At 34.8% G+C, this 27,803-nt stretch overlaps 3 protein-coding genes across 9 annotated transcripts; 2 read left to right on the forward strand and 1 right to left on the reverse strand.

The window, feature by feature from the left end:
* Positions 1 to 15: 15 nt before the first annotated feature.
* On the reverse strand, positions 16 to 3,647 carry LOC105252309 (circadian clock-controlled protein). Its single transcript, XM_011259633.3, has 5 exons — positions 3,536 to 3,647; positions 1,974 to 2,060; positions 1,547 to 1,813; positions 937 to 1,095; positions 16 to 482 (listed from the first exon to the last, which is right to left on the reverse strand). The coding sequence occupies exons 1-5, from the start codon at positions 3,606 to 3,608 to the stop codon at positions 334 to 336; spliced, it is 735 nt and encodes a 244-aa protein (XP_011257935.2). The 5' UTR covers positions 3,609 to 3,647; the 3' UTR covers positions 16 to 333.
* A 5,163-nt stretch (positions 3,648 to 8,810) lies between these two features.
* Positions 8,811 to 10,267, forward strand: LOC105252308 (protein archease-like). Its single transcript, XM_011259632.3, has 4 exons — positions 8,811 to 8,924; positions 9,106 to 9,130; positions 9,334 to 9,538; positions 9,926 to 10,267. Exons 1-4 carry the CDS (start codon positions 8,873 to 8,875, stop codon positions 10,109 to 10,111), a joined length of 468 nt encoding a protein of 155 aa, XP_011257934.1. The 5' UTR covers positions 8,811 to 8,872; the 3' UTR covers positions 10,112 to 10,267.
* A 1,767-nt stretch (positions 10,268 to 12,034) lies between these two features.
* LOC105252305 (transcription factor E2F2) lies at positions 12,035 to 25,130 on the forward strand. Of its 7 annotated transcripts, none has more exons than XM_011259627.3 (8): positions 12,035 to 13,235; positions 19,161 to 19,258; positions 19,357 to 19,514; positions 19,691 to 19,829; positions 19,909 to 20,122; positions 20,219 to 20,492; positions 20,681 to 21,041; positions 23,046 to 23,216. In XM_011259627.3, the coding sequence occupies exons 2-8, from the start codon at positions 19,180 to 19,182 to the stop codon at positions 23,171 to 23,173; spliced, it is 1,353 nt and encodes a 450-aa protein (XP_011257929.1). In that variant the 5' UTR covers positions 12,035 to 13,235; positions 19,161 to 19,179; the 3' UTR covers positions 23,174 to 23,216. The 7 variants fall into 7 exon arrangements, with proteins under 7 accessions (XP_011257929.1, XP_011257928.1, XP_025262060.1 ...); XM_011259626.3 differs by lacking the exon at positions 12,035 to 13,235 and adding an exon at positions 13,258 to 14,739; XM_025406275.1 differs by lacking the exon at positions 12,035 to 13,235 and adding an exon at positions 15,441 to 15,469.
* The last annotated feature ends 2,673 nt before the right edge of the window (positions 25,131 to 27,803 follow it).

Consider the following 27,803-nt stretch of genomic DNA (forward strand, 5'->3'; position numbering starts at 1 on the left):
ATAGTAGTAACACAATAATAATAACAATAAAGTAATCTATTTCGTTTACACGTTATACACATAGTTATACAATAAACTCGCCACTGTCATATTATTCACACGCATGTCGACGTTCGATTTGCAAATTCATTCTAACACTATCACGTTACGATGAGAAACAAAAATTATCACGGGATGTTTGCAGAATCTAAAGAAAGAGAGAGAGACTCTGCATCCTCCGCGTTGGTTTCGAGCAGTCGGCTAAAGTATCCGCTACTTTAAAAACGGTGCATTTTCGATTATATTTTAACTAAGCTGTACGTGCCTTGGCACGAGAAATAGTCTTCGAGGCCCTCAAGGGAACGTCTTTGAAAAGGAGATCTTTGACATTAGGCGATTAGCAGTTTCGGTGAGATAATTATCCAAATTTTGCGACAAGAATGGCAACATCTCTCGGTACAACGACGGCCAATTCTCGTTTATAAATTTCAGAGCCATGCTGTCTGCAAATTAAAATCCTGTTATGACGATATTGCTTCAAAACGAATCAGCATGTGAAAAAAGCAATTTAGCAATTTTTTTTTTAGCAATTATATTCATAAACAACATTATGTAAGAGGAATTACAACGCATATATATGTATTTGTATTTCCCATTGAGTAACTATCAGGAATTTGTTAAAGTTATATAATGAAATAATTAGAGAATGAAACAATGATAGGTAATTTTACTTAAGATAAAAACATAAAAATAATATTGTGATATCAATTACCTTTTCCTACTATAATCTAGCATATAATTTATAAAATTAATATATATATATATATATATATATATATATATATATTAATAAAGATTACCAACACATATATTGTCAAATAAAGATAAATATGTCTGTAGCTAAAAGGACTATTTCAAAAGTAGAATTATTTTAAATTGTTATTTATATGTACTTACTGAGTTGCTCGTTGCCATTGAACATATCACTAAACCAGACTTCCATCTTTCCAATTTCCGGATTTAGACGGAAATGTTCGATCGTCCATCTATCGCTTGCTACAGGTCCTTCTATCGACCATGTGTCTTTTATATCTTCTAGACTAATATTGAAAAATCCTGCCATGTAAATAATAAAATAGATTATATCTTTTTTATAAGAGTAATTAAATTTCCCATTAATAAGAAATTATTTTAATACATGCTTAAAAACATCAAATGGGATAAATACAATGAGATAAACTATAATATTTTATAAACTATGCAAACAAAGTAAAAGAAAAACATACACAAACATATGCAAAAACTCTATTAAAAATTATATAAAGATTATATAAAGAAAGATATTGAAAATTTATTTCTAGTTTGATTTATGTCATATTAAATATTTTTTAATAATATTCATTTTGATTATATTATATTAAATATTATATGATATTAAATAATAACAAAATTATATAATTTTGGAAAAGTTAAATAATAATTAATATCTAGCTAGAGTGCATATAATATATTTTTTGTTTGTTGGTAACTCTCTTTTTATTAAATTTTTATTATTTAATTAACACACCTTCGCCACCAATTGTTAACACTCCGTAAGCTCCTTCCGCCTTGAAATTACCCTCTATAAGCATTTTTGGTAACTCAAGATCGACTTCTAAATGGAAAGAATCATCAGAATGATGCGGCCTCACAGCCAAGAAATTAATCTTTGCAAGTCCATAGATATTAACATTTTTGACTGTTATGTCTGCACGCAAGTCACCGGTTTCATATACGGTATTTTGATATTCAAGAAAATACGGATCCAGAGGTGGCACATCTAATTCCGGTATACCTTCCGAAAAAAAATAAAGTTTGTGTAATATTTAAAAATATATGAAATAATAAAAAATATATATTTTTTCTTATATATAATATATAAATTATAATAAATGTAATGCAATAAAAATTGGTTCTTTCGGACAATTAAAAAAAGAATAGTATTGCTTTTTTACCTGCGATGAAAGTTGGCCATGCTTCTTGCATCGCAAGTCTGAGGCAAGATGTATAATCAGACGCATCCCGCTTGCAAGTCTGTACCGCTGTGTAAAAATGTAAAATATACGTTAAATATACATATGTATATATAAACTATTAATTAATTATTTCGAACATTATACTGAACTATATATGTATAATGAAATAATTCGATTTTTTTATTGCAACCAAATGGTTTGTATCTCGTAGCCTTTTAAGCATTTAAAATTTAAAACATAAATATTTAATAAATATAAAATCGAAATATTTATAATAAATAATATCGAATTTTTATTTAATTAAAAATATTTTTATTTACGCATGAATCACTAACAGGATCTTGTACGGATTGGCTTAGAAAATTTTGTGTTTAAATTCTGAACTTATTCTTTGTTAATATCAACTGCAATTTTTTTATCTGCAATAATTACAAAGATAGCCATTGTGCTAATATGAACATTAATCCTTGTATGTTTTGTATAATTTTTTGTTATGTTTTATTAATAAGAAAATATTAAACTATTGATATTAGCATAACTAATTGTGTCAACGCCATTAAATAATAGTAAAAATATAAATGTAATAAATAAATTAATAAACATATATACACTTACGTAAGTAATATTATCCATTCAACTATATAAATACAGATCTACATACGTGCAAATTTACATATTATCTATTTAATCGTAAACATATAAACACAATTTTATGCATATGAATTTATATTTGATATTATATACACTACATTAAAATGTTTTATTCACTCTAATTTGATTTGCTTTCTGAAACTGACTTGCTATTTTGATGCCATAGAATTGTTGTCAATTCAGTATAGATAGAATATAAGAAAGAGCATTTACATAATTAATGTCAATAAGCTCTAAGGAAAATATTATGTATGTTATTGACAGTATGTTATGACAGCAGTATATACTTCACATTTATAATTCATTGATTACTTTAATTTTTTATTTCAATAGTATGTTGTGAAAATAACATCAGCAACAATCTATAATGAATCTTGCAAACTATAATGAAATGTATCATTTCATTCATTAAGAATCAAATAAATCAGTACAATTAATTTGATACAATTAATTTGATTATATTTAAAAAAAAATGCTGAAAAATGAATTTATATTTTAAACAACATTCTTTCCGAATATTTTTAAACCTAAATTAAATTTTTTACATATAAAATATTATCCCTATATATTTATGTAATTGAATATTATAGAGAACTGCTTATCAAAGCATGATATTCACCTTTAACAAATTGTGAGGAGAGATTCTACATCACATGGGAATAGTCGTGAACAATGGCACGTAAAATTTGAGTACACATTCTTTTCCACACACTGGAAAGTATCAATCAGGACCATATTTCTTACATTTTTGAATTAATTAAAAGTCTCACACTGCCTCCTTCTCGAGACAGAACAAAGAAAACCAATTAAATCTTAACTGACATGAGTCGAATCAAAGAAAAATCGATTCTCAAAGACAGAAGAGATCGATGGCTGAATAAAGGACTTACGAAGCTCGAGATCCTGAGCTGCGACAAGCACAAATACGGTAGCGCAGTACACGGCGAGAGTGTAGAACGACATCCTGCGTGGTTAAAAATTCTTGTAGCTAGTCCAACCAATTATAAACACTCGGTTTATATAGTCTCCCGTTCCAAGGACTCGACAAAGATACGTTGCAAAATTGCATGTCATTAAAACGAGCTTATACGTGAGAGGCGAGAAGCAGCAGTAGGTGGGAAACTAAAACGGCTGCATCGGAAAATACGCTCCTCTTTCCTTCAGGACATTTTCGACGAGTAAAAAAAGGATGGCAATTCAACAAATTCAGGCGAATCTATATTTTGATTGCAGAGAAATTATAATGAAATCAATTTTAATGAAAAAGAAAATGAAAAAAGGAAGAAGGAAGAAGAAGAAAGAAGAAGATAAGAGATAATAAGTAGATGGTACCATGTGACATAAGATATTTTTCTTAGAACGATCAGAAATATTTTTGTCTTGAATAAAAGGAAAATAGGTAAAGAAAAATATTTTTGATGAGATTGACAATACTTTTTCTGATTTCTCTCTCTCTCTCTCTTTCCCCCTCTGCCGCCCCCCCTCTCTCTTTCTCTCTCTGTTACCACATCGGCATCTTGGGCTCGGTTTAATTGACAATGAGTCGTGCTCGATTATTGTTGCACTCTTGCGGTGATTCCGAGAATGCCTAGCAGGAGGAAGTCTATTTCTGTTAACATCTTCTCTCTTCATGTCCTTCTTGAATTTAAAATAAGATGTAAACGTGACTCACTTATACACTGAATAAAGCCTGAAAATACAAGAAGTATACTGGGAAGAATAGACTTATATATCTATATACTTATATATCTATATAGATTAATAGATCTACATACATATATTTGAAGATTTATTGATGAAAGAATGATAGAGATTTGATAAAATATAAAAGAATTTTCTTTCCTTCGTAAAATATCATAAATTCCACAAAAATTGTCTCACATATATATTAATTTTTAAAAAATATAATATAATATATTAAAGTATAATTTAACTGTGTATTAAATAAAAGTATCGCAAAAATTTACTCTTCTTAAAACTCAAATCTTCTATTTGCATATATATTCTATTAAATTTATTAATTCTAATTAGTTTATAGCTTCACCAATAGCTAAACGTAATTAACAGAGAAATACTTTACGTAAATCGTCATTAAAAAGCTAATCTTAAATAATGGTGCATAAAATATAATTTTTTTTATAGCCCACGAATATATTTTATTTGAGTCACAAATTTTTATAATTTATCATTTATTCTGATGATTTATTTTGCGAAATAGAGATTTAAAAAAGCATATCTATTTGAGTATCTGATTGTGAGTCTATTCAACATGTATTATTTTCCTCGAGATATATAAGTTCTAGTGTAATTTTTCAATGTTATGTTTTTTTTCATACATTTTTAAGGAATCGAGAGAGAGAAAGATTTTATTTAATATATTCATACATTCAATAAAATTAATGAAATCATACATATACATATCAAATAAATGTATATATTCCCATATAAAAAATAATTAAGATCTTTTTATAAATAAATAAAACGTAATATAATCATTCAATAAACTTGGGATAATCATTTCTTTTTGTGATAACTAATAAATTAGATAGATTTATTCAATTATTATTTATTTAAATTGATTAAATAGATACAAATTAATTAGTTTTTAATGATTTTATATTAATTAAAATTTTCTTTGGAAAGAAGCTTAAATTTTTCATTTTTAGCCAATGATTTCATTTACACTTATTTTATTCTACACTTACTTTATTCTTTAAGATGTAAGTACCAAGTTTACAAACAATCGTCTAATTGTCATCCAGGAATTTAAATATGGAAATTTTTTAATAAAATGCTGCGGCAAAAACAATTACTTACGAGAATGCTACAATGTAATCATCATAATATTCATAATAGCTGTTATTAAATCTCTGTAACTGGCTTATTAAACTAGCAGAATAAAATAGCTTAAATCTACTAATGTCATGGATATTTTTTTACATTGGCAAAGAAAATTACAAAACAATGATATTTAAAAAAAATAAAAAAAGATTCTGCTTGCGCATCCGCAAAGACAATAATTTAATGACTTCCTCTCATTTATCGCACAATAAATTAATCGATCATATATTCTCATCAATAAAGAGCACGAAATGCATCAAGAAAAGTTTCTAGAACACGGAAAGACCCTTTCGCAATCTTTATGAGCAAGTGCAAGGGTATGAACTCGAGGCGTACAGACTTCCGTGACCTTGTATGCATTTTTACGTATGACGTAAGAGCGATTTAGCCGATCGCATACGTTACAACATATCTAGTCTCGATGGAAATAAAATCAGATTATGAATGCATAAAGTAACTACCCTTGGAACAGATCGCGACAGCGATCGAAAAAATTAATTTCTTTAAGCTCGTGCAGAATGAAGAAAAAAAAGAAATACCGATAGCAAAACGATATATTGATGACTCGACTGCTGTTGTAAATGTATGTACTACATACACAATGAACATTTATGTCGATATGTTGATGCGTTTGATGCGAATATCGCGATTGTATACTTTATGTTTATGAATGGCGCACACGCGTGTGAGTCCTTTCTCATTTTTTTTACATGCTTTACCTTACACAATACTCGACAGTCTTTGAATTGACACAGAATGAAACTTGGTCTCTCTTTTTATCTTACATTGAAATATAAAGCAATTCACACATGTGTATTGTGATTAATACTGTCAAGATACAGACAATATAATCCATGTTGTTTTTATATATTGTAATTTATGTATTTTCCGATGCTTATATATTATTTGAAAAGTCATAGATATTATTGGTATTATTTTGAATCTTACTATTATCTAAAATAGCCAGTACTTGAAAAAATATTAATAGTATTGCCAATTATATTTTAAAAGTAACATACGTATGATGTAATTATACAATATTGTAAATAATTTAACGTTAGAAAATTATATATGAGTTATGAAAATTATATGTTACTGCAATAAACTTCTAATACGTTGTAATAAATTTAAATAAATTCTACTAATTTCTTTTTGATTAATTTTCTTCTTGAATAGAAATTTTGTGTTAATAAATATCAAACATAAATTTCACATTTTCAAACGAAAGGTTGTCTTGACAATGAGTGAGATGAAGAGAAAATGAGTAGACATTATCGTATAAATTTCTATTTGATATCGAATAAACAATCACGACATAATAATATCATGTTATGAAGTCTTTTCGAACTAGCTGAACTAAGAATAGGTATTTACTCTTAGCCATGTGTTTTCAATTTTATTGTCATACAGAGATGGTCAACATTACTATTTAAGAACCACAGGCTACACTTAATAATTTGCTCTAAACAACATATAACATCTGACGTGCAACAGTATTACATACGACATCTGACATAATAAAGTGCGTGGATAATAGAGGAGTGCATCGCAAATTGGCTAAATGTCAGAGTTTTGGATAATTGCTTAATATTTTCCTCATTGGCTACGTAAACAATAAATAATGTGATACCTGCCGCTGACTTTTATTCGCACATTTAAGAAAAATGATGATATATGTATATTTATCAAATAAATATAAATACATTTATATGTTTATATTGATAAAAAACATAATATACAATATATTTAGTACATGATATTTTTTTCTCTCTATTTGGGAAAAGTTACGCACATAAATAGCATATAATTTGTATAAAATTAATTTATTCCATATGTTATACATAATGTAAACAAGTCCGTTACACATTTGATATTGAGTTACACAGTTACTACTAGTAACATTTTCGCCCGATATCTCTCTCTCGTATGACACAAATTGTGCATAGTAATTTGCATAAAGGCACTCTCGCTAGATCAATGAGCGCGAGCGATAATGCAACGAGTCCTTGTGGAAGTAAAAAAATAGACAGTCCTTGTTGAATTAAAAATGAACGAAAGACGCACATAGCGATCAGAGACAATTATGACGCATCTTTTCCTCCCCTTCAACTATACAAAGAACACCTAGATATATATATGTTCCTTTAATTAGCGACTCTGTAACATATTTTTGCGGGTTCTAAATCAATTTATTTGACGTTTTTATTTGATGTATTTTTTAACTAAAATAAGATTTTAAAAATTATCATCTTTTTTATTTTAATTTTTTCAGAAACAACATAATTTAGATAAAAAAAATAATTGCAGGAAAATAAATACTTCTTTTCTTATGCTTTTTTTAAATTTATTTATCTTCTAATTTCATAGAAAATCAAATGTATCTTATTTTGGATTCTAATCTCTGTTCATGTGTGTATGTGGATAAGAAAGAAAATAAATCCCTGCTTCTGATTAATTATTCAGAAGAAAGATATGTAGGTCTCTCGGAGTAGCACACTATCTTGTTTATGCCGATCACCGTTCACTCAATGGTGACTACTTCCAGACGCGTACGTTATTAATGAAATATATAGAAAAAGAGAGAGAGAGGGGGGGGGGCACACCATTGCACAATGATAGGTATTACAATCCATATTTAATTCGCGAGCAACGAAACAGATGCAATTGTATAGTTGAATAGGAACCGAATTCCCCTTGTTTCCTCGCAAAACAGTGTCAATATATGACATTTTAACGCAAATATTATAATTAACTATTATAATTTAATATGTATAATTAATTTATTGTATCTAATAATTATTATAGTAATAATTATTAATATATTAGACATTTTTAAAAATTTTTCGCGACTACACATAATATTACATATATAAAATTATAGCGTAAAATAATAAATTAATATAATGCAAAATTTTTTATCTCATTTTAATTATTTTAATATCGTTTACTAATGTTTATATCGTATATCATTGTACTGTATTTATATATTTAGATACCTTATTAATTAAAATACTCAAGTATTAATATTCTACAATAATTAAAATATTTAATTAAATGTTATTAAATTAAAATATTTGAGTATTAATTAAATCTTTTTTCTCAGAAAAAGTTTAAACTATTGGATGCATCTGACGATGATCATGTTATTTTTATTCTGGTTCAACGCGATTCATGCTCTTCCGCATGCGGTCGGTATTATCAGTATTATCCAATATCTTGTGATGCAATCTACAGATTTGGTCGGTAAGTACGCGAATGATTCGCTTATAAGTGGCGCCATCTGAACGGCTTGAACTCACCTACGCTTAACTACGCTGCCGTTGATTGAACCCGTCAGTGAATCAGCTGATCGCTTTACTCACGTGGAGAATCAGCTGTGCGCGACAATGGAGGAACTGGTGGATAAGGATCTCGAGATACCGCCCATCAAATACGAATGTAAGTATCCATTGCGTTTATTTTTCAATAGTCTCATCCGTCGAAGTAAAAATACACGCTTTTACACGATTGATACGAAATCTAACCTCGCTTACGCGATATATATATTCATGAATTGAGAAAAGTATTTCTTCCGGGCTTTGATTTTGAGAAATGCTCACCGAAAAATTGTCCGTTTCAGATCTCGATCACACCGCGGACGTACAGTAAGTATTATTATTACTTATCTTTCTCTTCACCGGAGTCGGGGGACTCTTTTTTTTGAGGTTAAATCCCCGGCTAACCTAAAACCGCACAAATAGCCGGACGTGTGAAGAGACATGTCTTGTGTAGATATCGTAGAATCTATCGTTTTAAAAAAATAAACAGTATTTGCGAGATCGAACTAAGATATGCGACTGCACCGTAGATTGCACGCATGGGGCGATACCATGAAGGAAGCTTTCGAGCAGTGCGCGATGGCCATGTTCGGCTACATGACAGATCTGATTCGCGTGGAGGTCGCACAGGTGCACCACGTGGAGGCCGAGGGACACGATCTCGAGAGTCTGCTCTTCCACTTCCTCGACGAGCTGCTTTTCATGTTCAGCGCCGAGCCATGCATTGTCGCAAAGGTATGGCTTTCTGTCGTCGAAAAATTATTAAATAAATTGAATTTACACATATATTTAACACAATCTCTATCATATTCCAATACGTTAATAGCGTATGACATTTAATTCGAAATAATAAAATATTAAAAATACATATTAGCGATATAAAGAGGAAAATTTACATTTCAACGTGATGAGTATCTTTGATTGTTTATTAAAAATTCCTAAACATCTTTCTATTCTCACGCTTGGATTCTATTAAAATTCAGTTAAATAAAATATCCCAGGTATAGTGACTATTATTCAAATAATAATTATATTTGTGAGTATTTATTAAATTTAAAATGGCAAAAGATTCTTTAATCGCCTGTTCGCGTTCGATGAAAAAGTGTGTGTGTCTGTCATCAGAAAGTCAAGATTACTGAATTCGACGAGCAGGACTTGAAAATCAAAGCCACCGCATACGGCGAGGAGTTCACGATCGGCAAACACACGCAAGGCGCCGAGGTAAAGGCTATTACATATTCCGCGATGCAGATTTACGATCGTCCGCAGGTGGAGCGACCCGAGGTTTTTGTCATCGTCGACATATGATTGTAATCGAGCGAACACCCTCGATCATCTTACCTTATGTTCAGTGTTTGCTGTAGATAATTTCAAAATTATCTAGATAAAGATAAACATAATTTTGTTTATTCTATAAGACTATAAATATTTGTAAAAAATGTGAGGCAGATTATAAATGGGAAAATTATTAAAATCATAAACACATATTCTTTCTCTTTATCTAAAGAATATTTAAATAATAACAAAAATATATATAAATGATATGATAAATATTTATTTATTAATTTATATATATAATATATTTATAATGTAATAATCAATGTATAACAATACATATATTATTTTTATAAAATATATATTAATGCATTGCACAAATTTAAGTAAAACAAGTATAAGATAAAGTATATTTATTTTCCAAATAAATATATTTTAGATATTTTAGATAGATTTTTAGAAGCTTGCCTGGAAAACTCTTTTGCATAATGAAAATCTTATCTTAGACAATTTTTAGATAAGATGACATATATTTTTTATCTAAAATAAAGATAAAGACTTTGTACTTCTTCATGTAGTTAAAGATAAAGATGATCCATTTCTTTATCTAGATAATTATCTAGATAATTTTATCTAGATACCAGCAAACACTGCTTACGTTTCTCGACGTTCTCTAACCGAGTACTGGACAACGTTCTAAAAAACAAGTTGAAATGACTGGCCAAAAGGGAAGGAAAAATAGAGGGAGGTTACTGAAGGGCGAGAAGGGAGACCGTACGCCTCCCTTACATAGGATACGATCCTTTTGTATCTGCTCCGTAGAGTTCAAATAAATACGTTACGAAGAAAGCACCGGGTCCCCTTCTTCTTGGCTTTACTTGATTCAGGTCTGTACCAATGTCGTAGATACCCGAGGGAACGCGATTGAATGTTGAAATTTAAAGATATGTCCGTTTTCGATAAAAATATCGTCCAATGCGTTTTATTGCGATAGTTTTTATCATTGTGAATTTTTTTATCATTATATAGATTATATTTTATTTATTAGTACTAATTTTTTACCATGCTTGTTATTAATTTATTAACATTGTAACGAGCTAATAGCTAATGAAATATGATCAACATAAATAGAACTCTTTTATTTTGGATTTTTCTATTCTGGAATAGTTGTTTCTTTCTAAACTGGAATGTCCTGTTTCGTTAATTATTTAAAACGCTAATAAAAAAGACATAAGATATAAATTGATTTCACGTACTACATTTTAGAGGAATAATTAAAATTTGATAATTATACAATAAAAGAGTTCTATTATATTCAATTTAATATGTATATTTGATATATACTTATATCATAAAGTATTTTTTGATAATAATAACCGGCAAAATTAAAATATTTTAATATTATATTTAATATGTCTAATATTATTAAATTATTTCCAATACATTTCTCCGATTATTTGCTTCGCGCAAATATATGTGTATTATGAGGTATACAATTATACCTCTGTCAAAAATGTAATATATAATACGAAATTTTAATTAATTTCGGATATTAAATTGTATTTTGTTGTTAAACTTGACATTATAAGAAGACATAATAACTTTACAGTAAATGTCATTTAGATTTATTTTTACTACACGAATTTTACATGAATGTGTCTTTGTTCAAGTAAATATTCGGTATAGTATTTAATTGTATACTCGATTATGTACCATATATTTAGATCCACAACATTTTGTGTACGATATCTTATAAGATAATTAAAAAAATCAAGATATTCTTTTAACATCCCAATCTTTGAAAAAAATATCTTATTTATAAAAAAGCATATTTTCCAAGAAGCTTTTCCGTAAGAGATATTCTTTTTAAGGAAACTGTTTCTAAGGAAATCGTTTTATACAGTTTATTTTTAGCGCAAGATGTTGCTGAACACGAGAAAATGAGATTGTCAACAAGTTAATCGAGATGAAAGTCCACGACCTTTTCTACCGGCGACAATTTTATTCCCGCTTCACGGGGGCCCCGCACTTCCGTCCCTGCAGCCGATTACCCCTCCATTCGAGGAGGAAGGGACGATCGTACGCTTAGTTTCGGGCAACAGCAGGCAAGAAACGGGGGGGACATCAGTGTCCGGCAGGATCGAAAGCGTGCGTACGATACGTACGGTGGGATCGTCGTCGGCGCGTTAATACGTCACTAAATTGCATAATTCGCGAATGAGCTACGTAACGTGTTGTCCTGCTGTCCCTCCGACCCCGTCGAGATTGCGAGGCCCGGGTTAAAGGGACCCGATATCGTCAAAGCGGAAAAACAGAGAGAGAGAGAGAGAGACAAGGGATAAGGGGGAGAAGAAAAAGAGAGAGAAAGAGAGACATTCAGACTTTGTTCGCCAACACCCCCGAGCATGGCTGACCGGTATGTTAATAGTGCGTTCCGGAAAGTACGCGGGAGTGCGTGCAAGAATGGCGAGAGTGCGTAAAACCGGGTCACGCCGCATCCTGTCAACGTCGTCGACGGGGAACGGGAAGCATCCGCGGAATACGTCGTTCGTTCCCTCGCGATAGAGGAGAGCGGAAGAGGAGGAGTCTCGTCGACTTTTGGCGGGTAAACTCAACGGGGGCGTAAACGAGGACGGCGGCCCGAGAATCGACCATCGGCGAACCTCGACGATGGGAAGCGTCGTCCCGGGGAGGATCGAGCGACCAGGATCCCGCGGGACGCGCTAAATACAAATTATCGTCGACGAGGAGCGAAACATCGCCTCGACGAGAGGTTCGACGTACGTGGACGCGATCGACGCCGTCCGGGAAACGCGCCTCTCGAGCGCGCCCACCGGGACACCGGGTCCCTGGCGGTGGCGAGGAGGAGACGACGGTTTTGGCGCGCGTATTTTCAGCTGTCGCGCGCGACCGGCAGATGGCCGGTACGCACCGGCTCATTGTCGCTCGCGCGCGTCTCACACGGACACGCCGGCACCGCTCGCGGACGATCGACGGAGGCTCCCGGCCGTCCCGACTGCGGCGTGGCGTTCCTATGAAGGGCGGCGAGGGAGCGACGCGCGGACACGACGCGAGACTTGTGAAAGTGCCTTCAGACCCGTCTGAATCGATGCCGCGAATGGCATTATGAGAGACTAAAAAAGACGCGCTATCTCCGGTAAGTCTCTCTTTACCACAAGGTGTGTATGCACGTATAGGCTCCGTCGAGTCCTGCGGGAGGGGCTCGAGTATAGGATTATCTGTAATCGAAGAGAGAGAGAGAGAGAGAGAAGAGGGAAATATATTCATTTCCCCTCGACGTAATCGCGAGAAAGCTTCGCACCAACACCACCGCGACATCGTCGTCGTGTTCACTCACCACCACCGACAATCGCGCGTTCCCCTCGTACGTTCGTCAGCTCGAGGGCGCATGCGTAGCCGACACACTCTCGCGCGTCCACGCTTTTTCCGCGGCTGCATATAATACACGCGTCGCCGGCGCGTACGCGATCTGTCGTGTGAGACACAGACACAGCTGGTGGTGGCTCGCGCGAGAGCGAAGGCTCTCCCCCCTCGTCCCCCTCCGCTTCCCTCCCCCAGCATTCGCGTATACGCACGGACACGCGGCTAGTTGTTCGTCTGCTGGCTCTCTCTCTCTCTCTTCCTCCTGGCATTGCCAGCACCGGCGCACGCGGCACACATTATCCGTTTCTCGTAGCCTGAACCGGCCAGTCGTGCCAGCGCGCCACCGAGCCCGGGCCTCGTCCGTACACGTTCGGTTCGAGAGAGAGAGAGGCGAGGGAGAGCCGACCGATTCGCTCGGATCCGCACGAGCCGGCCTCGTGGTGTGTATGCGTGCGCGCGACATTCCGAGAAATAATAACCCCGAGAGTCGGTCTCTCGTCTCCGCTCATCGCCGGCCCTCCCGGTCGGCCCCGAGGGCGCCCAAGTGGCCGAACATGCCGAGGCGGGGCTCGCTGTAGAGGCCCCGGAGAGCGGGCGCGCCACGCCGCGTTCTCGGATTCATCGCCAGGAGCAGATCGAAACACGTCGGCGCACCCGGGACCCGATACCGAGCGCGGTGGCCGCGTCGAGAGCCCGCGTATCTCTCGGGATCGCGACAAGAGAGAGAGAGATAGAGAGAATAAAAACACAACGACGAGGACGGATCGCGAGAAGCCTGGCGGCGTCTCCTGGCTAGCTGTACCTGCGTAGCGTAATCCGGCATCGAACCGCGCGCAGAAAATGGACACCGTGTTCTAGCAGCGCGGACGGAGAGACGGCCAGGCCGTTCGAGAGAGATAGAGAGAGAGAGAGACGGAGAAGGAGGGACACCCGCGGAGAGAAAGGGAGGAACGAGTACGACGATATGTAAATGCGACGGTGACGAGGACGACGACGACGACGAGGTCGAAGGGAAGCGGGTCGCTCGCTCTAGATCCGAGATACTACGTCTCTCGACGAGCAGGGGGCGGCTTTTCCTTTCCTTCCGTCTGCCGTATTCGATCATTTTGTCCCTCGCCGCGATTTTCGAGAGTGCCAGGACCGGAGAGGGAGATGCGAAGGCTTCTCGCGGTCCTGTGATACGCGTCGTATGCTGGCCTGCTGATTCTCCTCCCGGAAGAGAGCGCGGGTCTCCGTCTCAAAATACTGTGCGGCGCACACGTTTGCAAAGCAGCCAAGTAAGTAGAAAAAGAAAGAAAAAAAAAGAGAGAGAGGAAACGCGCGCGCGAGAGAGAGAGATAGAGAGAGAGGACGGGGGAGGGACGCGGGAGCGTATCTTTTCGCTCCGGCGCCGACTTCCGTCTCCCTTTTTTTCGCTCGATCGAAACGCGCATCGTCGTCTACACATTTCGCATTCTGACTTTCTCGCAAACAGGTCGGAGTGCTCGTGCGAACCCTCGTTGATCCTCCTGCTCGTCAACGGAAGGCATCGTTTCCTCTCGACTGTCGGTTAGAGAGGCGTCTCTCTCTCTCTCTCTCTCCTCGGAGAGCATCCTTGGTTTCTCTCTAACGTGCCGGTAGCGCGCCTTACTAAGGATCCCTCTCGTAGTCGTCTTGGCTCTTTAAACGAGTCGGCCGCCGATGTTGCATGATGTTGCGCCCGTGTGTACGTCATGCGTGAATGGTGTGTGCGTGTGTGAAGCACCTCCCGGCCCTCGTGCGCGCGTGTACGCGTGCATACCATCCTCCATGTGTGTCGCACGGATGTACGCACTTTGCTCGCCCGTACGGGAGAGCGCGGGCCGCGAAAGCTGCGATATTTAGAAACGTTTCTCGTTACAGGATACCATTGTAGATAGCGATTCGGCGAACGCCGGCTCTCTCGTGTTGACATTGATCTCGCGCGGAAAGGAATAGTCGCGCCAATCTGGAAACGTACTTGACAGTTTCGTCAATGGCTGTAGACACGTGAGCTCTCCTTCGCCTCCTTCCGATCCGACCTCTTGGCAGACGTAATCGACAATTCTGACAATCGATGACGCGAAAACGTCAGAGCCACGCACGTGTGTGGCCTTCAACAGCTGATTGGCCTAGGACGCATGATTGCCGACACCACCCGCGTTTTTCACTAGAGGTTATGACGGCTAAGGCGGGGGAGGGGGGAAGCTAGTCTCCCGTTGTCTTATCGTTGGAATCAGCTGAAAAAGACAGAGAATGAAATTAGATAGCGTTAAAGGGAAGCGGTATCGCGGCAATGATTCAAAATTCTGCTTCGAGAGCGGAAGAGTGAAATAAAAGAACTGACAAAAGAGAGAGAGAGAGAGAGGGGGACTCTCTGTTATCGCATCTGGTTACCCGAGTCTCGTGGACACGAGACGTGTCACGTTTGCACTCGTAAAGCGCACGTTCTTTTTCTCTGACGTTTCCCTGACATATTAAAGACGCAGTCGACCGCTAGCAATGATTAGTAAAAGAAAAACATGGAAAATATATACAGACTTCTCTCTCGAAATAGTTCGCGTCTGTCGACAAGGACGGTTTACATTCCCGACGTCGATTCTGCCAACTGTCAGACGCACAGCTGACCGCGGACCATCCCTTTCGTGTCGACCAATGACGGACAAGAGCGCGATCGAGCGGTTTCATTTTTCGCGCGATAGGATAAAAAAAGTGTTGAAAGTGGACAAGCTGATCGTCTTGTCAGCTTGACAATCGCGTCAATCGATCCTCCCCGTTTGCTGCTCCGGAATTTGTTCGATTTTCGTACCGCGATTTGTCCTCGAGATGAAACGGCCGCGACCAATCAATGCGACTCTACATCGTGCATTGCTCCCAACCTTCGAAACGCGAATCGCAATGCCTCGCTTGCCTAGAGAGATTCCGACAACTCATGTGGATTCGGCTGAAGGATCTCGGGTTGCTCCAACGCGCTCTTCTTTGTGTAATTTCTTCCCTAGGCTTTTTTCTCGGTCTAGTCATAATCGGAGTGCGCTAATAAAATCGAATATGTATCCTCGTTAAATATTAAAGTAATATTTTAATTGCGCGCACAACCACTAGATCCGAATATACATTATTATTGTGTGTGTAAAATATTTACACGAATGAAAAGTTGCCTTGTTATCTCTAGAAAGTTAAATTTCTTAGATATGTATATAATCCAAGAGAGTTTGATAAATTAAAATAACAGTATATCTGATGTAAGAGTACATGACATTTTCGAGCTTGCACAATCCTTGTGCTATCTTTTCAAACCACACCCAGAACGATCTCGTGTAAAAATGTTTTGCTCTTTTTTCCTTTCAAAAAATTCCTCGAGTACAGTTGTAGGTTCATTTTTAGGCATGTGTCAAGTGTTTAGAAAACGTTGAGAAAAACTCTCTCTCTCTAAAATTAATTTTATATTGAAACTATTTAAATTAATTATTATTAATATTAATTATATATCTCGCATGTTATTTTTATATTCAAACTTGTGTAGAAGAAAGTACACTTGATAAATCACATAAATATTATCTTTTACAAAATTTGTCGACAATGTTAATCTGTTATTGATCAAGAAAATCTATAATATAATCTGTTTATTTATAGCGTCTAATAAATAAACAGCGTATAACTTTAATTGACGGGCAAATTAATGTACAAATGTAGAAAATTGTTTAAATTTCAATTCTAAAAAATTATACATTAAACATAAATTCTTATTGTAAACCTGAAAAAATAATTATATATAATTGCATTATTGGCAGGAAATGAAAATTTTGATCAGATCTTGATTAACAACAATTCTTTATCAACAATTTCAAACTTGTCAATAAATATTTTGATAATAATGATGATGAAATAATGTTACTTTATGCCTTTTAAAAGATAACTAATCGATCAGCTGTTCTGAATGAACTTTGAGATTGAATAATCAAGGATTAAAATTGATCATGATTTTTTTATTGAAAACATTGAGCTTATGTGCGTGAAAATTCTATTTTATTTGTTTATTATTATATGCATATTGAATGTATGATATATATTCGCCAATGTAGATTTTTAAAATGTTACAAATTAGTTATTCATTCACAAAATATGTTAGAGATATCAATTATTTATTTGTTTATTTATTTATTATTTATATATATTTATCAATTATTTATTTATTTGTTGTACCCAGAACGAAATAAAAGCTCGATAAGCTATTTTGAAAATCAAATTCTTGAAATATCATTGTAAAAAAAGGAATTCCTCTGTTAAATCGTTAATTTCACTTTTTTTATTTCCACTAGATTTCACGGAATTATTATCAAAATATAAACGTATAATCTCTTTTATGCTTAAAATATACACCAGCATTGTATTGTAAAATTTATGAAAAATTGCAATTGTAGAATTTATTGAAAATGCATATGTAAGTTCTATTTCATTTATTATTACATATATATTTAACGTGCGATATTCATTGTAAATTTCCAAGAATGTCAAATTATTCATTCACAAAATATGCGAATGAAACGAATCGATTATTTATTTATTTATTTATCGAGGGCAATAGAAAGTTAATGAGTCGTTTTTGAAAATTAAATTCTTCAAGCGCAAAGGGAAATCTCTTGTTCGCCAAGATTTTTTTCACCCTCGCAAGATCTCGCGGAATTATCCAGGTGTAAAAATACCCCGTGGCATCTCGTTAATTCTGAAATTTCTCAAAAACGAGGGAGCGAAAATTAAAAATTCCCTCTTAATCTTTTTTTCGCGACTACGACTCTCGTGCGCGTCCGACTTAAGCACACGCGCCTTCCGTCAGAGAGAGAGAGATGCTAATACGTCGCGCGTATAGTTACTTGACGCGGCGCGCTCGCCCTTATATTATTTCCGCTATTGCTCGCGGTGCACGTAGCACTCGTAGTCGTTCCGATGTCGCGGATGAGGTCGCTCTTCTCGTGTCAACACGAGCGCGTCTGCCTCCCCCGTGAGAGAACCTTGGGATTTAAAAATGACACTCGCCGCCGCCTCACCCGCGTGTAACCCATCGACGGCGGGTTCCACGCACGCGGCGAGCAGCAGCGGTTAGCGGGCGAAGATGCGGAGCGTGTTTAGAAATAGGTCTGTCCGCGCCGGTCCTTTTCTCTCCTCGCCTCCTCGAATATTGCCCGACGTGTCGGTTCCACGTCGAGGGGAATTTGCGTTAGCCGAGAGCTGTGTCCCATCAGGGCTGCGTTCGGAAACATCATCCGAGTGTACTCGGGTATCGTTTTATCCTTGTTTAACATTCAGTGAACAACAAGGGTAAAAATGATACCCGGGGGGGCATTCGGGTGATGTTTCCGAACGCAGCCCAGGAATGTTTAATCGCGTCAATCTGTGCCGATTTGCGTCCAATTAGTGCGTTAAAAGCTTGTTATACGTGTAACTTGCTCCGCGTTAAATTTTATTTATTTTATTTTATTGTGATACGTATGTACGTTTTTTTTTTGTCTTGACCTTAGTCTCTTTCAAACATCCCTCGAAATATCGATGGTACTGCTGCAGGCTATCGTATTATTGTTATTCTCTGGCTTCTTGTTGTTTATCACTTGTTGCATTTTGAGGAATTTTATATTGAAGAGCACGAAAGTCTGACTTTGCAACTTGACAGTTTTTCAAATTTTTGATACATGTATTATTGTTTCAGATACAATCATTGTACCAAGATGCCTCGAGTAAGGAGACAAGTGATCCTGGAGGATCCAGCTAGGCCCGTTACACCAGACATGGCGGAAACAAAATTGTGTATGTTACTTGTAACAGAATTTATATATTCAAATTTCTCATACTATTTTTTATCACTAGCCTCTTTCGGATTAATTCATTCAGATATCTTTTTATAGTAAAGTCTGAGTTTCTGGATGATGGATCCTTGGATGAAGTCCAGCCACAAAAGGTGGCGGAAGAAACACCGAGCCCTCATTTACAAGATCATCAATACGGACAAACACCTTGTTACCAAATAACGAGGAAACCCACACAACCACCGCCAAGAACTGAGGTAAACTGATCAATGAATGGCTACGATGGTTACATTGGTGACCATTGGTGAGATAAAATTTCTATTTTTAATAATCTTGATGTAAATGTAAATATGCAATATGTTTAAAGGTATTGCATTAGCATAAGAGTTGACTGATCAAAGTTGCAGTTTGTTTCTTTTTTTTTTTTTGATAGATATCAGTTCAAGCGGTAAAAAGAAGACTGAATTTGGAGGTAGGGACAACTGGTCCCAGCCAGTCTGCCTTCAAAGCTCCCAGAGGTAAACGTAGAAGATCCGGTTCGAATTCTCTAACTGGTCATACACCCACCAAAAGTAAATTTTGTTTATATTTTTTCGTGACCTTTCTTCACGTTTCTCTTTTCCGTGTCGTTTAAAGACGGATTTATTGCAGCCAAAACTGTAGAAAGGACACGATATGATACCTCTTTGAGTTTACTCACAAAGAAGTTTATCCACTTAGTTGAGAGCAGTCAGGATGGTGTGGTCGACTTGAATGTAGCATCAGAGAAGTTGGAGGTACAAAAACGTCGTATATACGACATTACTAATGTTTTAGAGGGCATTGGTATCTTAGAGAAGAAAAGTAAAAACAATATCCAGTGGAAGTACGTTATCTGCTAGTATATTATTATGTTTTGCCGTTTTGCCGATGACATCGATAAATCAAAGATTATAAACGTGGCATAAATTACTTGTTTCAGAGGCGGTCAATTACCAAATAATCGGAATGATATCGCCAATCTGAGAAGAGAAGTCGCGGATCTGGAAGCTAAAGAGAATTCACTTGACCGATTGATCCACGGTGCTGATACGTCTCTACGCGAGCTCTGCGCGGACAGACAATACGCTTATGTAACGTATCACGATTTACGTTCAGTTTCAATGTACAAAAACCAAGCTATTATGGCTGTGAAAGCCCCGCCGGAAGCTACCCTCCATGTCCCACAACCTATCAATAACTTTGGTCAACAAAAGGTAAAATATGAATAAAGTGTTTTATATTGTTTATATTGTATCTTATATTATTTTTTAATGTTGAGAATTTATATAATTATTTTATATCATTATATATAATTATTAATTTATTTTATGCTCTTTTTGATATTGTAAATTTATATATATTTTATTTCTTTTAAAAAAAAACATGCAATATTTACTTTCAGCTTCAAATACACATGAGGTCGCAACACGGAGAGATAGAAGTGTTTTTGTGTCCTGACGATCCGGCAGTTAAAACGTCACCTTATTCCGGATATGCGACAACGCAAACTGTGCCTCAATCAAAAGAACTGTCTGACATACCTTGTTTGTCTCCTGAATTGTTGGTTAAGAAAGAAAGCGACGTGCGAGTCGAATCAGTACCTTCCGATGAGAGTTCTATGAATACTCGTCTGTGTACCCCTGTAACTACAGTTACCAATATAACAGGCATGAAGGATGCGTTCTTATGTGAATCTGACGATTATGGACCAATGGGCGGTGGCAAATTCCAACTACAAACAGAGGATCAAATCAGTACTTCAGGTAGGACTACAAGGAATTAATGTATTGATTAATTTAGCTTGCTTGAATGGGTAGCTTTCTTTGTATTCTAAATAGCTAATTTATTATAAATAGAACAATTGCTAAAATAATTTTAAAAAGAGAGCAGTATATAATAAAAAATAGGGAAAAAAGTAGTTTTTTTTATTAAATTCTATTTTAGGTATCGATTAATTTATATTTTTCTATCCTTTATATTCCTTATACTTTTCTCTTTATAAATTTGTATTTAATATTTTTTTATTCGGGGAAACTATAATTCTCTCTCTCTCTCTCTCATATCTTTTATTTTATCAATATATTATTTCCCCGTATGTGTATTTTTAAAAATTTCATTTTATTATTTTATATACACAATATATTGTTAAATTACGAAAATTTAAATTATATATTTAAATATGCAATTTTGTGTTGAAAGTAAAAAAAAATATAAATTATAAATTTCTTTTTTTTATATAATATTTCGTGTTATTAAACAATATTCTAAAATCCAATAATATATTTTATAAATATATTATTTTATCTTTTTTTTATCTATTTAAAATATATTCATATTTCTAAAAATATTAAGAAATTTATTCAACTATACAATGTTGAAAAACTGTATAAATTGTCAAACTATATAATATTGTTTTATAACAGGCAGTTAAAGAATTGAGCAATGTTCATTTAGGAAGATGCATATATTTTCCTATCAACATTTTAACAAATGTGCTTTTAATTCTTATTGCATATTCTATATATATCTTCTTTTCTTTACTAATTCTCTTTTTTATTTTACTTGCACAAAATTTCTAATGCTTTATTTAGTTTAATTGCTTAATCTAGTAAGTTATATAGCTGTATTTTTTTTGTTTTTTTTTTTTAATAAAACTACTTCTAAACATTTTCGTCTTTGTATTATCAAAAAATATATTTTCAACATGTTATACGTTCTTTTTTTTATTAAAAGTTTTGCGAAACAAACACCATGTATAATCTATTATTATTTAATAAGATTATTATTAAAATTTATTTATTAAGATTATTTTCACAATCAATATTTTTTTACTTGAAAGGAACGTACTGCATGTTACAATCTTAATACTTACTGTTGATTAAATCTTATTCAAAGGAAAGGCAACGAGGAAAATTAGATATTTCAATACATATAATTTAATACAATTTTCGTATTACCTTTCTTTTGAATATTTCTATATTACCTTTTCACCAATGGATGATGACCGTACCCTGATGGAGCTCTGGCTGTGACTTGTGTGTTAAAAGTATTAAAATCACATCACAGGCAGAGTTCTAGTTAGGTAACGGTTTCAAACAGCAAAGCTCGTGTCGTGCGAAGGTACGTTTATTTACACTAACTATTGGCTTGTCTTTATTGTATACTTTATGTAATATTACAATCATGTGATCAATATACAAACGTAAGACAAAGATTTCCTTGCAAAGAGTCTTTGTAATTGTCTTCAACACACAATTTATATGCAAACTTATATGCAATTTGGAAATCAATACGATCGACCCGAATTTTGCAATAATTTCATTTTGATATCATAAATGGCAATTTTCCTACGACATGACTAAATGTGTTATACAGAAACATTTTGCTGCATTCATTACTTTTAAAATTAATTTAATAAAAGCTTGTAGACGCGTCTTTGATAAATTGCTCTTAACATATTTATAATTTTAGAAACTAACAACATGCATCAATTATATTCTTTAACCCTTCATATACAATGACAAATTGCAATAAAATACAAGATACTTGCTATGCATTTCAAACATAATATAAAATCTTTTATGTAGAATCTTTTATAGATGATCAGCAAGCTTTCAGAATTATTCTCTCGAATAATTATTTGCAAGTAATCTAAGCAAAATAAAAGTGATGCATCTCAATAATCTGCTTGTGAAAAAGGAATTTAAAAAATTTGGATGGATTTGAATATTGCAACAAGTCCATCATCCTTCTCACTTTTGTTACAGATCTGAATTCGATTCTCGATTTTGGAGAGCAACTGCTGAGTTTGGAGCCGCCTCTCTCTGAAAATGACTACTCGTTCTCGTTAGGCACCGAGGAGGGTCTATCGGATCTCTTCGATTTCAAATTCTAGGAATATCGTCACTAGCGCAAGAGCATTCTTATCTATTTTGGGCTATTACTCTGAGTTTGGTACTCAAACGTGGATGAAAAACTGCTTTGTCAGTTTTATAATGCTCCTTCGTGTTAGACAATAGGTGGTTGGCACTTTTGTTTCCGCGCGTCGATCTTTGCAAGGAATCGCAAACATGCAAAGTCGTTTTTATTTATTTTTACTGCTTCGCCGAGCAAACGTTATTTGATCTAAAAAGTGATTCACGTTTTATGCGTATGGTTAATTACTGTGTACAAGCACAGTAACGAAATGATTAAGCACGCACGCATGATGCAATTTGTTAAATATTGTCGCCTTCTTAAGAAACCAATGATAGATATAAATACAAAAATTATATAGAATAGATTATATGTTTCCGTGAACGATTTTACTAGTTGATCCATCATCTGTTCCATGGAGAAATTACAAAATGCAATATTGTTATGGATCCATCGGAATATTTTAATATTCTCGAGATTTTTTTCTTCGCATATACATATTTTTTTTGTTTCGGAATGTCGTTTTAATTGCTTTTTTTCGGATCGCAAATTCTGGATGTAGAGGAAACCGAACCGGATGAGGCACACGAAAAACATATCACGACATTGTTAACACGTATTTCCGGCTTGATCGATGATCTGCATCGATCGCGTTTGCGGAATGGATCGCGAAAACTTTTGAACAGAGAGAAAGGGGTGCGTTTGAAGAGAGCGAAGGCGTTTTTTCGTGCAATCTGTAATAATATTATAAATTGAGCTAAGAGATATAGAAAAGAGAGAATGTATTCGGGAATTTAGAGAAGAGAGACTGTGTCGGACAACGATCTAATTGCTTTACTTAGTTGCCCGTGAAACGAATAAGAGGATCAAGAGCCATCAAGCTTTTTCTAGTGTAAGAGTCTCAAGTGGGGCGAGAAGAGAAAAAGAGCAAAATACACGAGATGACTATCCGGATGGCGGTCTCTTCTTATCATTCGTGTCATTAGGACACGGAATTTTTAAATTATATTCAAGATTAAAGACTGTCATCTGGATGATGCATGATTTTGTAAGATATGACGAATGCATATTACCTCGTTGACAAATTGTTCAACAGTACAGTAGTTTTTATTCCGCGTACTTTGATAATTGGTCGAGTTCTTGGCAATCGTAACGAGTATTGAAGTCGTTTTCCTGTTTACAGTACATTGCTTTATTGGATGGGAGCGAAATGGAACGCGATGACCAGTGATTATTGTTACAGCGATTATGTTATTAGTCGATTAGAAAGGTCACATGCTAATTAGTTTCTTTTCATCGATATATGGCAAAGAATGAAGATAAACTGGAAATGTAATATGAGAGTGTAAAAAAATGGAAGATCTTAGGCTATATCGTTTATATTCGAATGCGTATTTAATTCCGATTTTCTAACGATTATCGTCTAAGATCCACATTCAGGACACATCAGTCTCATTCTGGAACTGATTATGGGGATTTTCAAAAAGAAAGAGAGAAAGAGAAAAGGAGAGAAAAAGTTTCTCTTACCGGTGAACACTTGAATCTTGTCGAGAAAAACGCGGTCCTGGAATTTAGTTCTGTTGAGCGAGATTCGCGTAGAAATATATATCTTCTTGTTTCTCGAGAGCTCAAGAATACACTGGGAAAATTGTCTCGTCTGGAAGTCTCCCTTAAGGATGTACTCTAACGTACAACTTAGTGTACGTCCAAAGCCATAGTGCCTACAAAATAACGATCATACCCTTCTGCAATTGTAAATACTTTACAAACATAATTATGTAAGCTCATAGACACACATATGCGTATACATATATATTATATGTAAGAACGTAATGATTCTCTCTCACACACACACGCAGAAATGGACAGATGCTGCAAACATTTATTACATGTAATTATCGTAAAAATACGAATCACACTTATTTTTAATATATTAATATTATTAATTATTATTAAATCATAAACCGAAACAAAATATTAGTTTATATATGAAATATAGAATTTCATTTATATAGATATACGTACATGTAATACGTATTTAAATTTACGATGAAGAAACATTGTGCAGGATAACAAACTTGAATGCATGTTGGAAAGATTTAAAATTATTTCGGTTATATTTAAATCAATAAATAAATTAAAATTAATTTATCGAATATGTAGCACACATACACAATCTTGTACATAATTCAAGATTAATATCTTAAGACTCGGGAATATATTTTATGCATCTCGAATTAGATTATTTTTTGAAAAAAAAAGAAAAAGATCTCTCGATCTAAATTTAAAATAATATTGCGTTTCACAGATATCTGCAAAAGCCTAGTTGAGAGAGGCTTCAATTTAATTAATATCACAATGATAGACACAGATTGTTACTTTGCACAATGTTCGCTGTGCTCCCATTCACGACAGCCGGAAAAAATTATATTACTCTTGTTTTCGTTTTCCAATTAACCGGCGTCAAGCACTTTTTTTTTCGTACGCCACGAAAAGGCAATGAGAAGTTGAATAGAAGAGCAAAGCGTATGAGTGCATTAAATATGAAAACGAGAGTGGAAAAGAAAGAGAGAGAGAGAAAGAGAGAATGTATTTGTGTGTATGTGTGTGTGTGTATGATGTCGAAATGAATGTTAAATGAAGGATTTCGGTCTTTTGAATATACCACACACAGTGAGAAGTTGCGATATTTTTTACCTGAAATATTTACGGGATGTCGCGAGATCCGAATGCGATGCGGGACAATTGTGACTGAAAAAGACACGAAGGATATTTTCAAAAATGCAAAAGTATATTTAAAACTCATTCTCTATTTTCGTAGCAAATATCTGGGGTCAGCTGCAATTCTGTTAATGAATTCGCAATTGCTTTCGGGGACAATGTATTTACAAGATTAAAGGAAACCTGTCAAGTTTATATTTAATCAGTTATAGTAGTATTTTTGCTTGTGCGAAATTACATTTATAAATGAATAAAAGGGAGTGGGAGTCACGCCTTCGGATTTCGCAGCGATTCCTGTTTTAGAGTATCTCGTCGCGAAAAAGATGGCATATATACATTGTATGATTTTTAACTTGAGGCATTCGTGAATTTACATTTTCTAGCAGCCTGTCAGAACAACGTTTCCTTTTCTTCGGATATTCAAGAACGAGACTTTGCCGTCTCTAAGCGCAGGACCTTTTCATAATCTATATTTAAAGGTGCCAGTAAAAGGACACGCGCGAGAGAAAGAGATATTATTTTCTGTTGATAGATCGCGATGAGTGATTCGATATCATTTTTAACTGGTTCTGTTTTTATTATTATTGATAGAAAAAAAAAGAAAAAAGAAAAGAAAAAGAGCGGGAGAGAGAAGGATCATTAGTTGGCTATCGTGAGTAGTTTATAAATTTTGTGACAGCGCGTTTATGTATGCGCCTTCTTTCGATTGTTATATATTTGAGAGACTGTTTAGGACCGATGGCAAACGCTAATTAAATAAACCGATCGAGCATCGTAAGGACGAAATCGTAAAACAAAAAGTGAAAGAGGAATCGAATAATGTATTATTACGACAAGCATTTTATCACATTTTGAAAAGTGGGTCCAGCCTGCTGAGAGAACACTGCAGAAGAGAAAGTGGCAAAATATAATCTTATGTAACATCGTATATAGAGGAAAATATGCACACATTCCTTGCTCCTCGTACAAAAGAAAATCCCGCAATGACTAATTTAAATCCATATGAATATAATCGCATCGTCGAGATTTATATTTTAATTATTTTGACATGCGAATGCCAGGTTTCATTCAGTTTAATTTAATTCGCTCTTGCGACAGTAAATCCAGATATTACTCAAGATAGAAATTGAGAAATTAAAATTGCATGATTAAAATAAAATTTTCTAGTTTCAAGGATATCTTTCATTGGAATATTATATATTTGAATAGTTAATTATATATACAAGAATATTTATATCAAACATGGATGACAGTTGACTCTTCTTTTTAATTGTAAAACTTTTTAGCATAGTAATTTTAAAAAACTCAATTTCCTTTCGTTAACGTAGGAGAGAGAACAACACGTTCTTTTACTCACACAAGAATATCAAACGATTTGAAGCGTCTGTCAAACGGATTCATCAATTCCGAGCGCGCGAAAAGGCGAAAGAATAAATGTCCGTTTTCAAAATCTCTAGAATATCCCGCCTAGCTTTTTTCCACTAGTTCTGAAAAAGGCGGGAAATGAGTATGGGGGGGTTAAAAGTTTCCTAGAAACTATCCAGGGAACAGTCCAATTTCTAAAGGTTGGCTGTACTGCGTCTAGAGCCTCATTTTAATTAGTCCTTTTGAAATATCTCGTCGTGTTATCGAAGTGTTTTTAAAAGTGTTTTTTAATAGTATTTTTTAAGAGTGTCTTTGTAATATTGTAACATTTTTGTAATATTGTACGCGAGAAACTTGATTCTCCAAGGATCGACCCGAGGATCGGACGGATTAGAAAGATATTCGACGATATTCTCCAGAATACTCTATCGAGGTACGAATCTACCGAATACGATCTATCGAATGCGACACCGATATTCATGTATATACGTATAAATTTTGTAATTTATATTTTTGTAAAAAAA

Source organism: Camponotus floridanus, unplaced genomic scaffold (genome assembly GCF_003227725.1).
Source record: "Camponotus floridanus strain SB8 unplaced genomic scaffold, Cflo_v7.5 scaffold139, whole genome shotgun sequence".
NCBI lineage: Eukaryota > Metazoa > Arthropoda > Insecta > Hymenoptera > Formicidae > Camponotus > Camponotus floridanus.

Excerpts from the sequence above, each read along its gene's own strand:
- LOC105252309 (XM_011259633.3), bottom strand. The coding sequence starts at position 3,608 with ATGTCGTTCTACACTCTCGCCGTGTACTGCGCTACCGTATTTGTGCTT. Across the intron at positions 1,814-1,973 it reads ATGGCCAACTTTCATCGCAG|GTATACCGGAATTAGATGTG; the intron begins GTAAAAAAGCAA and ends TTTTTTCGGAAG. Across the intron at positions 1,096-1,546 it reads GTTAACAATTGGTGGCGAAG|GATTTTTCAATATTAGTCTA; the intron begins GTGTGTTAATTA and ends TTTACATGGCAG.
- LOC105252308 (XM_011259632.3), top strand. The coding sequence starts at position 8,873 with ATGGAGGAACTGGTGGATAAGGATCTCGAGATACCGCCCATCAAATAC. Across the intron at positions 8,925-9,105 it reads ACCGCCCATCAAATACGAAT|ATCTCGATCACACCGCGGAC; the intron begins GTAAGTATCCAT and ends TGTCCGTTTCAG. Across the intron at positions 9,539-9,925 it reads AGCCATGCATTGTCGCAAAG|AAAGTCAAGATTACTGAATT; the intron begins GTATGGCTTTCT and ends GTCTGTCATCAG.
- LOC105252305 (XM_011259625.3), top strand. The coding sequence starts at position 18,570 with ATGCGGAGCGTGTTTAGAAATAG. Across the intron at positions 18,593-19,160 it reads CGGAGCGTGTTTAGAAATAG|ATACAATCATTGTACCAAGA; the intron begins GTCTGTCCGCGC and ends TTATTGTTTCAG. Across the intron at positions 19,515-19,690 it reads AACCACCGCCAAGAACTGAG|ATATCAGTTCAAGCGGTAAA; the intron begins GTAAACTGATCA and ends TTTTTTTGATAG.